A 12,611-nucleotide genomic window follows, 5' to 3' on the forward strand; every position below is an offset into this window, starting at 1 on the left:
AGGGGTCTTCCTAATAGATAGCTAGTAGTCACTTCACATGTGCTGCAGCTGGTGGATATGCTATATGCCCGGTACCTAGGAGTGGGTAAGTATAAGAACTACTCACTAATGCAAAATAATGTCAATATCAGTAGACCAATGACTGGGGCTTGGACAGCTACAACAGACAGTGCCAAATATTTGAGCTATTTCTTAAGTCATTCACACATCTAGCATGATGCTGTCTGTGTAATCCTCAGTCTTTATCCGGTTACCCAACATTCAGCATGTTTAATGAGAAAATTGCTTTTCACGCAGCTTGCACTTCTTAAATACAGAGGGAATGCTATTGACATAGAGCATTAGATACATTAGGAGGCATTAAACACATTGATTTTAAGTTAAAGTCTTAAACACAGCATGGAAGTATTGCGTGTAAATGGACATGACAGCCAGTGTAAAAACTGAAATAAACTCTGGAAAGCCATGCTGGCAGGATACTGATTTGCCAGCAAGCGACGGGTTGGAAACAATACATATGTAGGATGCACCAGGACTAAAGTCTCCACACAGTAAAGCGGCAGACTGCTACAACATACCATGCACACTTTAATAAATCCTTCAATGGGTATCTTTCTATCGGATTACCATTGGCATTGTTGTCAGAAATGTATAATCTATTTTTTATCTATATCTATGGCTTGTGTGTTCACACTATGTCAAAATATGTGAATACTAATTTTAATGTAAAGGGTTATACACTACAAGCTGTAGAAGTCCACAAGCAGAAAACTCTACTCCAACCTTCACCTTCTGCACATAAACTGGTGCCAGACTCTAGGCCTGTGTCCATATTGTACCAGCACCAAGCTCTGTAGAAGGAGATTGCAATATATGGCACCCCTATCCACACAGCCTACAAGAAGCTATTCTTCATATTACATGTCCTGTTAAACTGTACAGCTAAAAGTCCGGGTTCGCAAACTCCCAAACTATGGGCATTGGACCCCCGATGGAGAAGATAAATGCAGCCTGAGTACTGAGAAAAAGTAGGCTGTGTCCATGTTTTCAAGACAGTCCTTGGTCTGCAGCCATCTTCTCCAGCCAACGGGAGTCAAATGGTGATAGTTTGGGAGTTCACAAACCCAGACTTACCGGAAGTTTGCTCCTCTCTATTGCCAAGACTTTAGGAGAAAGAGCGTCTTTGGCAAATTTATGAAAGATGGTCATTGTGAAGCCTGAAGCAGTTGTCCACATAACTGTTAATAAAATCTGAATAACACAGGCTAAAACGAGGAGTTGCCCAGCATAGCTACTGCCACCGCTATTCCGGCTAAGATATGAGCTTAACAGCACAGACACACAGACTGCTAAAAATGGATACCTATTACCTAACAACTAATTTAAACTTAAAAAGGGTTAACCCAAAATTAACATTTCTCACCAATCCACATGAAAAGTGATAAGTATCTGACACTTGGACCCCCACAGATTTCAAGAATGGTGGTCCATTGTCTCTCCTAGGTTGTAAATGAGGTCGTGGTGCAGCATTCAAGCTGCTACTCTCTCTACTCACTATAGAACTGCAAAAATAGTCAAACATCACACTCCGCTATCTTTGTCAGCCCCAGCGAGTGTGAACAGAAGAGTAGTCTGCAATAGACTGACATTCCATTTATATGGAGGAACAAGAAACCATCTTAGTCATGATTAGTGGAGTTCCCAGCAGTCAAACCCCACCAAAAAAATACTTATCATCTATCCGGTGGATTGGGTTGGAATATTTTTACCCTTAGGATGTTTATACACAGCTAGAATGTAGAATATAGGTTTCTATGGTTTACCAAAATTGGGTGTCACATACAGTTTTCCCTCAAGTTATATTATTTGGTTCCAGGAAGACCATTGTATGTGGAAAATATTCTATCTTCAGACCAAAACTCTGTGGAAAACTAGTAATTGGTTCTGAAGCCCCATAATATTATTCCACAATAAGAAAAAAAAGATTTAAAGAAAAATAATCAGACGCCTAATATGGATAAAGTATTAAAATATGGAAGCTGTAAATTACTTTCTATGTAGAGGACCAGAGCGTTTTCAGGCTGCTGTACAGATCACACAGGGTCCCAGGAAAATAAAATGAAGCCGCCCTCACCTGGTGCCTAAAGGAGCGGCTCATCCTGGCCCAGGTAAGCGCAGTACAGGACACGTAGTATCACACTGTACTATAGAGAGATGCTACTACACAACCGATCGGTGCATACACTTCAGTAATCCTGGGGTTTTACCAGTAAAATGGCTACTTGTATTGGTTGATTATCTAGTCACTCAAATGTTTCACAGATCTTGAATGTCTACAGCATTGTACGTTAAGTCTGGTCTAAAGTTATAGTGGTCAGGAAAGGGCGATTGTATTTTGGAAATATTGTAACCTGAGGCCATTGTAAGTTGAGGGACCACTGTATAATGCGATCTGTTGGGGTCAAAGAGGTTGGACCTTTACCAATCAGATACTGGATTGAGTTGGGATATTTTCCTCCTTAGCATGTTTATACACAGCCAGAACATAAGATTATTATTGGGTTCTATGGTGATCGAATATTGGGTGTCACATATATTGCACAGATAGTGAGAGTAAGGAGAAGTAAGATGAAAGGTTTATGTAGTAACAGTGCTGTGATGCCCTTTTTTTATAAGCAACACATTGCAAAGCTCTCCTAATCTTCTATAATAAGAACACTATATAAAAATAATCTATCTATCTAACAATCATCTCCCGGAGAACCCTAGAGACAATATGACCCTAGATATTATAATCATAGACATCACAAACAGCAATCTTCACACAGAAAACATGTATAAATGTTGAATATGATACCTAGATCTCTGAGTTTCCAAAATTTTGACAAGTCCATTTATTGACCTTGAAAAAAAAGAAATAAATAAAGAGAAATATCATTGACAAATACACACAACATATGAACTGTGGTAATTATTAGTGTGAGGCCTCCTACTCAAAGAATAAAATCATTAATGCAATTTGAAACACGCATAGAAACAGTGACATAAACAACAGTTATGGTGCCCTATCTGCAGTACATGGCAAGAACCTATCTGCTGCTACTAGCTACTTATCAGCTGCTAGATGTCCTGCAGGAAGTGGAATATTCTTTCCAGTCCATTGCACCACACAAAATACACCGCTTTTCAAGATTTCCAAATTACTGGATCCCACTGGGTCTTCTTCAATTGCTCGAACAGTAGACAGCCGCATCCCCGTTCACTACATTCCCTTCATTAAGTCGTGCTATATGTATGACCCATTCAACTGAATGTAAATCTTCTAAGTCTTCTAAACCTGTACTACATTCTTCCAGTCTGACATGGGGCTTTTTGCTGCCACCTCTGTCCCAGACAGGAACTGTCTAGAGGAGGAGAGGTTTTATATGTGGATTTGCTGCTGCTCTGGAAACTTCTGGTCAGGGACAGAGGTGGAAGCAATGAGCATTGTGTAGGACTAAAAAGAAAACTCCACTCCATGCAGGACATACAGCAGCTGATAAGTACTGGAAGGCTTGTGTTTTTAAAATACAAGTAATTTACAAATCTATATAAAATCTGACACCAGTTGCTTGAAAACTATTTTCTTTCTCTGGGGAACCTCCTTTAAGTAAATTAGAAATAACAGGGTTCTTTATACTTTATTCTTATTATTTAAAGGAGAAGTCCAGCCAAAGTTATTTTTTGATATGTTATTACTTATGGAAAGTTATACAAATTTCTAATGTACATTAATTATGGGAAATGCACATATAGGGCTATTTCCCTTAATTTATTAGATTATGGAGTGTTAGAATTCTCTCAGAAACAGTGACGTCACGATGAACAGTGTAATTCCTATGGAGTGTCCAGCAGGGGGCGCTCTATATGTAAAAATCTATGGGACTTTATTGTGTCTATGGATGTCTATGTAAACTAATGTAATGTTATGTATAGTGTGCTTTATTGAATGAATACATTTATGGAATACTTTTCAATTACAATGGAGTAAATTATTATTTTGAAAATGTGGCTGTATTTTTGCCTCAAACCATGTGGCCAAAGTAAAACAAACAATGTGGAATTCACACATGAAAATGTACTTTGGTATTAACTATGCAGTACAAAGCAAAGTGCAAAGCTTGTATTTACCTGACAACAGATTTCACTTCCTCCAATTCTTTTACAGAGACTAAATCTGTTTTGTTAATAATAATCACATCCGCCAGTGCAACTTGCCTGCAATAACAAATAAATACATAAATAAATAAATAGCTGCAGATTTTTTATTGTTTATAAATCTGGAATACACATAAGGCTAGAGTTAATAGACACCTTTGATTTTCCAATAGGTTTTATTAAAACAATATTCCCATTTTGAAAAGTTATTCCTTATCCAAAGCATAGGGCATAACTATCTGATTGCAGAGACTCTGACCACGGAAATAGCCAGGAACATCCAGCAGCTCCCATAGATAACTAAAGGAGACCATAGATAACTAAAGGATAACTAATTGAAGACTGGGGTCCCCATTGTGGAGATCAACTGGAAACCCAAAGCTCAACTCCTCAGTGATAAGATTGTTTAGTAAAAAGCACTGAAGAACAAATTAAGATTCCTCTATTCATATATACCGGCATTCTCATCTTAAAGCGAATGTACCACTTGGTACATCGCTTTGTGTTTTTTACATGAACTGACCAGTGCAGGCACAATAATGCTGCTGCCATGGTCCTTTTTTTAAACCGCTGCTCGATTCTTACGCACGGCATCGGTCTATTTCCAAGCTCCTTGCCGCCATGAAGCACTGGTAGCGGGCTCTCTAGCTCCCAGTGTGATGTAAAAAACACAAAGCAATGTACCTAGTGGTACATTCACTTTAATGGCATTTCTGACATATCCACAGGACATGCCATATGATTAATGTCTCACCTCTGTGGCCCTCACTGATGCTGCTTCATGTTCAGTGGAGCAGTGGCTGAGCCATAGCCATAGCCATTGAAATCTATAGAGTTATGTAAACAGCCAAGCAAGCAATGCTTAGCTCTTTTCTTAAATAAGTTGCTGTTGCTGTGCAACTTCCCGAAGCGTTACAGCAAAGTAAAAGTAGTTTTATTCTGCCACGCAAGGATGGGAGAGGGGCGGCAACTAGTCATCTGAACGCGGAGCTGCCCTCGACTAGTCATTAGGGTCCTAAACCCACGGACAAGCAGGACCCGATCAACGGCGTAAACGAACTGCTAGATTGGCGCTCGTTTACTGGGCCTATTCCACGGCCCCGATGATCGTGAAACAAGGGCTGCAGGGACATCGTTACCGATGTCCTTGCAGCCCTTGTTTCATACATTACCTTTCCGGGCTGCAGGTCTTCTTCTCCCAGTCCTGCGTGGCAGCATCGGCTTCGGAGTGGAGCTGTCTGAACTGACAGACCGCTCAGCCAATCACTGGCCGTGGCGGTTCCGGCCAGTGATTGGCTTAGCGGTCTGTCAGTTCAGACAGCCCCGCTCCGAAGTCACCCCTGTTTTCTTGACAATACAGTTTTAGCATATACTGCAAGACATTAAAGGGGGTGATCAGGATCAAAGAACATTTGATTATGCTGCCGCTGGGAAATGGAATCTCCGCATAGGCTTTTTACTGGCTATGCTTAAAGCGTAACTGTCATTTCAGTAACTGTCATTTTTCTGAAAACATTAAATATCAACAGTACAAGCGATTTTAAGAAACTCTGTAATAGGTTTTATGTACTAAAAGAGTTTCCTTCTGTACTGAAAAAGCAATCTCCCAGCCTCCCCCCTCACATCAAATGAAGCAGGATTTCTGTCTCCATTATGTGGCTATGGAGAGGGGAGGGGCTGTTAGGAGTGACTGAGCACGGAGCAGTCCTGCACAGCACAACACCCCGCAATCTTCTCTCAGTAAGTTCATAGATAAGCACTGACCTTTCTGACCCCAGAATCCTGCGGTTTATGTGCCCAGAGAGTCTACAAACAGCTGACCTTCATGTCACCTCTTCCTGCTCCCTCATCTCCCCCAGCCCCTCCCCCCTTCATAGGCTTACAATGGAGAGAGCAGAGCCCGTCTTCACTGGCTTCTCTGTAATGAAGACGTGTTTGCCTGATAATGCACAGATAAGAAGTCAGGGGGGGGGGAGGCTGGGAGATTGCTTCTTGAGTACAGAAAGAGGCTTTTTTGGCTGATGAAACCTATTACAGAGTTTCTTAAAATCACTTATACTACTGATTTCTGCAATAAAAAAACATGACAGTTACGCTTTAAAGGGGTTGGCCACTTTATAGTAAAATAGGTCAGTACAAGGTACCAGTAAGTGTACTCACTGTATATACTGACAGCAGCTCCCTGTTTACCTCATAGAGCTAATACCAGACTCCCTTCTCCAGGCTGAGCTGCCCTGCTCTGTTTTGTTTCAGTCCATAAAATGGCTGACATGGAGGAGCATGTGACCATGCCCTGTCCACTGTGCTCCATATACATATACAGGCACAGTGGTGGACACTGGGGGGCGGGGCATGGTCACATGCTCCTCCATGTCAGCAATCTTATGGACCAAAATACCACAGAGCAGGGCAGCCCAGCCTGGAGGAGGGGAGTCTGATATTAGCTCTATGAGGTACTCAGGGAGCTGCTGTCAGTATATACAGTGAGTACACTTACTAATACTGTACACTGAGCAATTTTACTATAAAGTGGCCAAGCCCTTTAACTACCATTTCCAAAGGGAACGGTGTATGACAGGATGTTTTAAAATTGCTGACAGCAGTGGAGAGCAGGCGGTCTGGAATTTGGCAGCGGCAGTGGACTAGAATAAGTAAGTGTATAACACTTCTTCCTCGCAGCCTCAACAGCATAGTTAAATGTACTTTTATCCCAAACAACCCCTTTAAGTAAAATACTCACTTACCTTGCAGCTTCATTTATAAGACCCTCTGGTTTTTCTTCCAGTAAGTGCTTTAAAATAATTTAAAAAGACAGCGTCTGAATTTTTAATCATTTTACATTTCAAGTTATTGGCCAAGAGCAACATGAAGTACTATCACAAATGTACAGGTAGAATGTTCATGAATATGATATCTAGTGTCTACTTCTCTCCTCTCATAGCAGTTATGTCAATCTGTAAATGCAGCTTAGCTGTACGGTAGTGTAAACTACTGATGGCGTCTGACATAATCTGAAGCACTCCTATCTAATGACTGGCTGAGGCTGCGGCTCTGTCTCTCTTTCATGCTTTACACTGCTGCTCTGACTGATTTTATTGGCTGCTGTGTATAAGCATGAATTTAAAGGAGTACTCCAGAGAAAAAAAAAATTTCAAATCAACTGGTGTCAGAAAGTTATACAGATTTGTAAATTGTTTCTATTTAAAAATCTCAAGTCTTCCATTATCAGCTGCTGTATGTCTAGCAGGAAATGGTGAATTATTTCCTGACACAGTGCTCTCTGCTGCCACCCCTGTCCATGTAAGGAACTGTCCAGAACAGTAGTAAATTCCCATAGAAAACCTCTACTGCCCTGGACAGTTCCTGTCACAGAGAGATGGCAGCCGAGAGCATTGTCAAACTGGAATAAACAGACTACTTCCTGCAGGGCATACAGCAACTTCTAAGTACTAGAAAACTTGAGATTTTTAAACAGAAGTAATTAACAAAACTGTATACCTTCCCGACACCAGCTGATTTGAAAACAAAAGGAAACACCCCCCCCCCGTGAAGCACCATATACTTACCCCTTCCCTGAAGTCCTGGACCCGGTCCCACCGTCGCGATGTCGCTGTCGGAAGCTGTACACGCGCTCATCAGAGATGAGTCCGACGCTCATAGAGAACGGCTTCCGATAGCGATATCGCGGCGGCGGGACCGGGACTTCGGTGAAGGGGTTAGTATATGGCGCTCCACGGGGGAGTCAGGCGGGCGTCACCCCGGCACAGGGGGTGACAGGTTCCCTATAAAACTCTGTTAGGTTACAAACCCACTTGGCGGGTCTGCAGCGAGTCTCCATGCTGCGTTTTTGCAGCGAGACTCGCTGCAGGTCCCGGCCCTATGCTTTTAATAGCAGACAAACACGCAGCAGGGATGTACATCCCTGCTGCGAGTTTGTCTGCAGCCCACCCCATTAACCCCCCGGCTGCCGGAGCTGATACTTCACCTGATCCCGGCGGTTCCCGATGTCTTCAGCAAGCCGGAGCGGGGACCAGGTGAAGTATATGCTCCAGCCAGCCGCCCGGAGCCCCTGCTGCGTGTTTGTCTGCCATTAAAAGTATAGGGCCGGGATCTGCAGCGAGTCTCGCTGCAAAAACGCAGCATGGAGACTCGCTGCAGACCCGCCAAGTGGGTTTGTAACCTTAATGAAGTGAAAATGAAAACACATACATATCAAATAAAGAAACCCAAGGGAAAAAAAAACTAAATTAAAGTGTACCTGTCACCTTACATGTAAAAAGTTTTAAATTGGTCAGGGTCAGAGTGTTTAAACCACGATTAGTAGAACAAGCAGGGAGAGAAGCCCATGGCGGAACATTTTTTTCCCCACTTTCTCTGCGCATGAGATGGTCCCATAGACTTACATTAGGAGTCTGTCTTGGTCATGTGACATAATACTGTGCGAGAACACACTTAGTTTGCTCATCTCTTAGCAAGATCGGTGTCTGAACAACAAGACCCTAGCTGATCAAAACTGACATGTCTAAGTGACAGCGCCCATTTAAATTTTATTTCTTCCCTTTAAAGTCATAATGTACATAGTATGTCCATGGCAACAAAGGGGTTAATCAGCAATACACCAAAATGAATGTAGTTGTCCAAGAATGGAATAAAAGAATTATCACCACTCTTTTTTGCATGGACTGAGTCTGGTGTTTGAGCCTATTCCTACTAAAGTGAATAGGCTAATACAAAACACAACCTACGGAGAAGTATGGTAGGCACTAGGATGCCTAGTAAAAGTCAACCATCACATCTAAGGAAAGATATCATTGGTAAGATAATGTATGCATGTGCGTGTTTAAGATAATAAATCAGTAGATTACAAATTCTAGTACATGAGCCCCAATGCAGATATAAAATATCTGCATGCATATGTGTCATCTAATATAGAAGTCTCCTTCAATGTCTTCTTTCCTAGATCCTATTTGTGCAAAACTAACCCACTGAATAGTATTTATCCACCAAGAAAATAAAATATATGTTAATTCTGTACATGTCAGGTCTAGTAAGAAGGCGACTGTCACGTCACGTTGTCCAATCATTTGTCCATGATGGAAAAATAAATATTTCAGATTGGTAGGTGACAGTCTCATTAGAGTGATCGCCCATGATATCAATTACCACTTCAGTTTCAATTTAGCAATGTGGTGATATAGCGACGTCTCTCGGAGCGGCCTGTGGTGAGCCGGCTCTGTGAAGCATGACACTCTTTAAATTGCTCCTTATTGTTCTACTGTCACTGCTTGTATTGGCTTGAAAGAAATCCAGTGATATTCAACTATTGAGGTCAAGGCGTACAGCCAAAGGAATTGAACGAGTTAGCAAATCTACTGCAGCAAAGTGGAAAGTTACTTCTCTCTACGGCAGCTGAGCTTTAAGGATTTCTATTCTGATGACAGAATTCCAATTTGGTCATGACTGATAGTTACAGGATCTGATGGGTTTTAAGATGCTGACAAGGATGTTCAACTTTTAAGACTTATCTCCTGCGTATATTGTTTTTCTACCTAGCATTAATTACCGAGCAACCTTATGAAGTATACATACACAAACTTGATATATATACGTAATATACTCAACAATAATGCTAATGGCAGATTGCTGCAAGAGAGATCGTTCACTACTAGACATGCCTTCATGACACACTTAAAGTGTACCTGTCATAATTAAAAAACATTTGAGTGTTCAGACTGAAACTGATCAGAAGAATGAGCAGGGAGAGGTCTGTGTGCGCCTCCATAGACTTACGTTATGCGACCACCCTGGTCACATAACACAGAGCTAGGATAGAACGTGTCCGGTCTTGTTTTCCTGATTGGTCACGGTCTGACAGCAGAGGGCACTGTGACAAACTGGAAACAAAAACAAGGTTCCCTGTAGGACATACAGAAGCTGATAAGTACTGAAAGACTTGAGATTTACTGGTTTCCAAGGAATGTCTCAACCAGATTGCAGAACTTCTTGGCCTACCTGGTTGGGAGACTAATTGAGCATTTATGGGACCAGCTGGGACACAAGCTTTGGCAACCTACAAGTTTGCAAGATCTAAAGCCCCAGCTGCAACATCTGTGGGCAAATGTACAGCAGGATGTCATACAGAACCTATATACCATATCTCATCTTGTGTTCAGGCTAGAGGCAGCCCAACAGAGTACTAGAGCCTCCTATTAATAGTGACAGTTTTCCCCAATAAACTTATGCTTTTACTCTAATGGTGGAATCACATATATTATCAATACATTCACACATATAAAGTTTTATTACATCCCAATTACTCCTTATTGATGCATCTTTTGCCATTTAGTGCATCTTTTGACTACTGGATGCAGCAAAGCACCAGACATACCAAGCGTTAAAGGGGTTGGCCACTTTATAGTAAAAGTGTTCAGTGTATTCCAACAGTAAGTGAATATACCATCAGCTTCTGGATGACATGACATGATCTCCGTGGGTACGCAGGCATTCCATAGACAACTGAGTACCTGCAACCTGTAAGTTAGAGAGTGTCTGTCCCCTATAAACGGATGGGGAAGACCCAAAAATGTTGAGCAGCCCAACCAACTTGGCAATTTTTATTTTCTATTCCTCCCTTTGTCATCTCCCCGATATTCCGTCTGAAATGTTGGCACGTATGGTGTTATAGTTTAAAAAGTCTGTGATACTATGATGAAAAACTTGTCATTAGTTACTGAAGTTGATGTTTGAAGCAGGAAAAATGGGCAAGTGTAAAGATCTGAGCAACTTCAACAAACAGCAAATTGTGATAATAAACCAGTAAATCTGAGCATCTCCAAAACATCACGTCCTATGGGCTGTACCAAGTGTGCAGTGGTTAGCACCAAGCAAACATATTTCTTTGCCTTCTTCTCACTGTGTAGAGACTTCTCTAGTAGACTCTTCTGTTTCCAGGATAGGAACGGAAGCAACTGTCTTTCCTTGGCTGACATCTTATTTTACATAGTGCCGTTCTTCTAGGCCCACAGACAGGCCTTCCCTTTCCCTTTCAGCTTGGCACTCAGTCATAGTTAGATAACTGTCCCCTTCCACCCCCCCATCATGATTTTGAGTAATGCTTGATATAACCTATGCCTGTAAACAGCAAAATATTAGTGATCAAATGTCCATTTGTTCATCTGGGATTTCACTATAATTTATAGTCTTTGAGGATACTCACCTGCATGGCATATTTGGCATCCACCACTGATACAATGCCTGTAGAAAGAACATACATTTCTATATTTGAAAACAATTTTGCAGGCAAATACAGATTTGTTGCAATAATTTAAAGTATTGTGGATATTTTACAAAATAACGACTATGTATGTGTTCATTTGAAAAAGAAATCACTTTTTTTTCTTGCCTATTTAATGCACAGTCACCATCTCTACTACCATCATCAGTGTCATCTATTTCATCCTAGCTCTGCCACATCCATACGTTTCATGACTGTATCTGGGTCATGTGACCTCTGATCAGCCACAATCTTGACTTTCATATTTCAAACTGCATTATCTACCTTTATTTTTTCCCTTAAAGGAGAAGTCTGGCGAAAATTTTTGTTACAATATTGTATAGCTCCCCAAAAGTTATACGAATCACCAATATACACTTATTTCGGGAAATGCTTATAAAGTGCTTTTTTTCCCTGCACTTACTACTGCATCAAGGCTTCACTTCTTGGATAAAATGGTGATGTCACGACCCAACTCCCAGAGCTGTGCTGGCTGTGCCTGCTGGAGAGGATGATGGCAGAGGGATTCTCCGTGTCCCTCCAGTGCCCTGTGTCCCTCAGTGTCCCTCTGCAATCATCCTCTCCAGCAAACACAGCCCTCACAGCTCTGGGAGGCGGGTCGTGACATCACCATGTTATCCATGAAGTGAAGGCTTGATGCAGTAGTAAGTGCAGGAAAAAAACACTTTATAAGCATTTCCCGTAATAAGTGTATATTGGTAATTTGTATAACTCTTGGGGAACAATACAATACTTGTACAATAATTTTCACCGGACTTCTCCTTTAAGGACAATAAGCAAAACAATTTATAAAAACAACTAATCACATGCCAGAAAAAACAGACATATCACCTCTAGCCTTAATTCATATTGTATATCAAAATCTAAGACCATCCAATAATACCCCTTAATCCACCCCCCACCGCTGGGAGGGAGAGCAGGAAAGAAAGAAAAAAAGAGATAGAGAGAGAGGAGGGGGAAAAAGCATCATGTCCATATGCCCCACGCATTATCTACCTTTAGGGTGCGTTCACACCTACAGGATCTGCAGCAGATCTGCAGCAAATTTGATGCTGTGTTCAGTTATTTAAATGAAATCTGCTGCAGAAAATCAGCTGCAGATCCTGTAGGTGTGAACGCA

General features: G+C 41.5%; 1 protein-coding gene across 5 annotated transcripts in view; it reads right to left on the minus strand.

Annotated features, from left to right (window-relative positions):
• The window catches only part of LOC138785690 (zinc-regulated GTPase metalloprotein activator 1-like), a 61,722-nt gene that overhangs the window by 20,748 nt on the left and 28,363 nt on the right, over nucleotides 1-12,611 (minus strand). For all 5 annotated transcript variants that reach the window (XM_069961886.1, XM_069961883.1, XM_069961881.1 and 2 more), the window contains exons 7-10: nucleotides 11,414-11,451; nucleotides 6,942-6,988; nucleotides 4,171-4,257; nucleotides 2,858-2,902 (exon numbers count right to left, since the gene is read on the minus strand). In XM_069961886.1, coding sequence (XP_069817987.1) covers nucleotides 2,858-2,902; nucleotides 4,171-4,257; nucleotides 6,942-6,988; nucleotides 11,414-11,451 — 217 coding nt within the window. The remainder of the gene's footprint in view (nucleotides 1-2,857; nucleotides 2,903-4,170; nucleotides 4,258-6,941; nucleotides 6,989-11,413; nucleotides 11,452-12,611) is intronic.

The sequence above is a fragment of the Dendropsophus ebraccatus genome, chromosome 3, assembly GCF_027789765.1.
Source record: "Dendropsophus ebraccatus isolate aDenEbr1 chromosome 3, aDenEbr1.pat, whole genome shotgun sequence".
Lineage (NCBI taxonomy): Eukaryota > Metazoa > Chordata > Amphibia > Anura > Hylidae > Dendropsophus > Dendropsophus ebraccatus.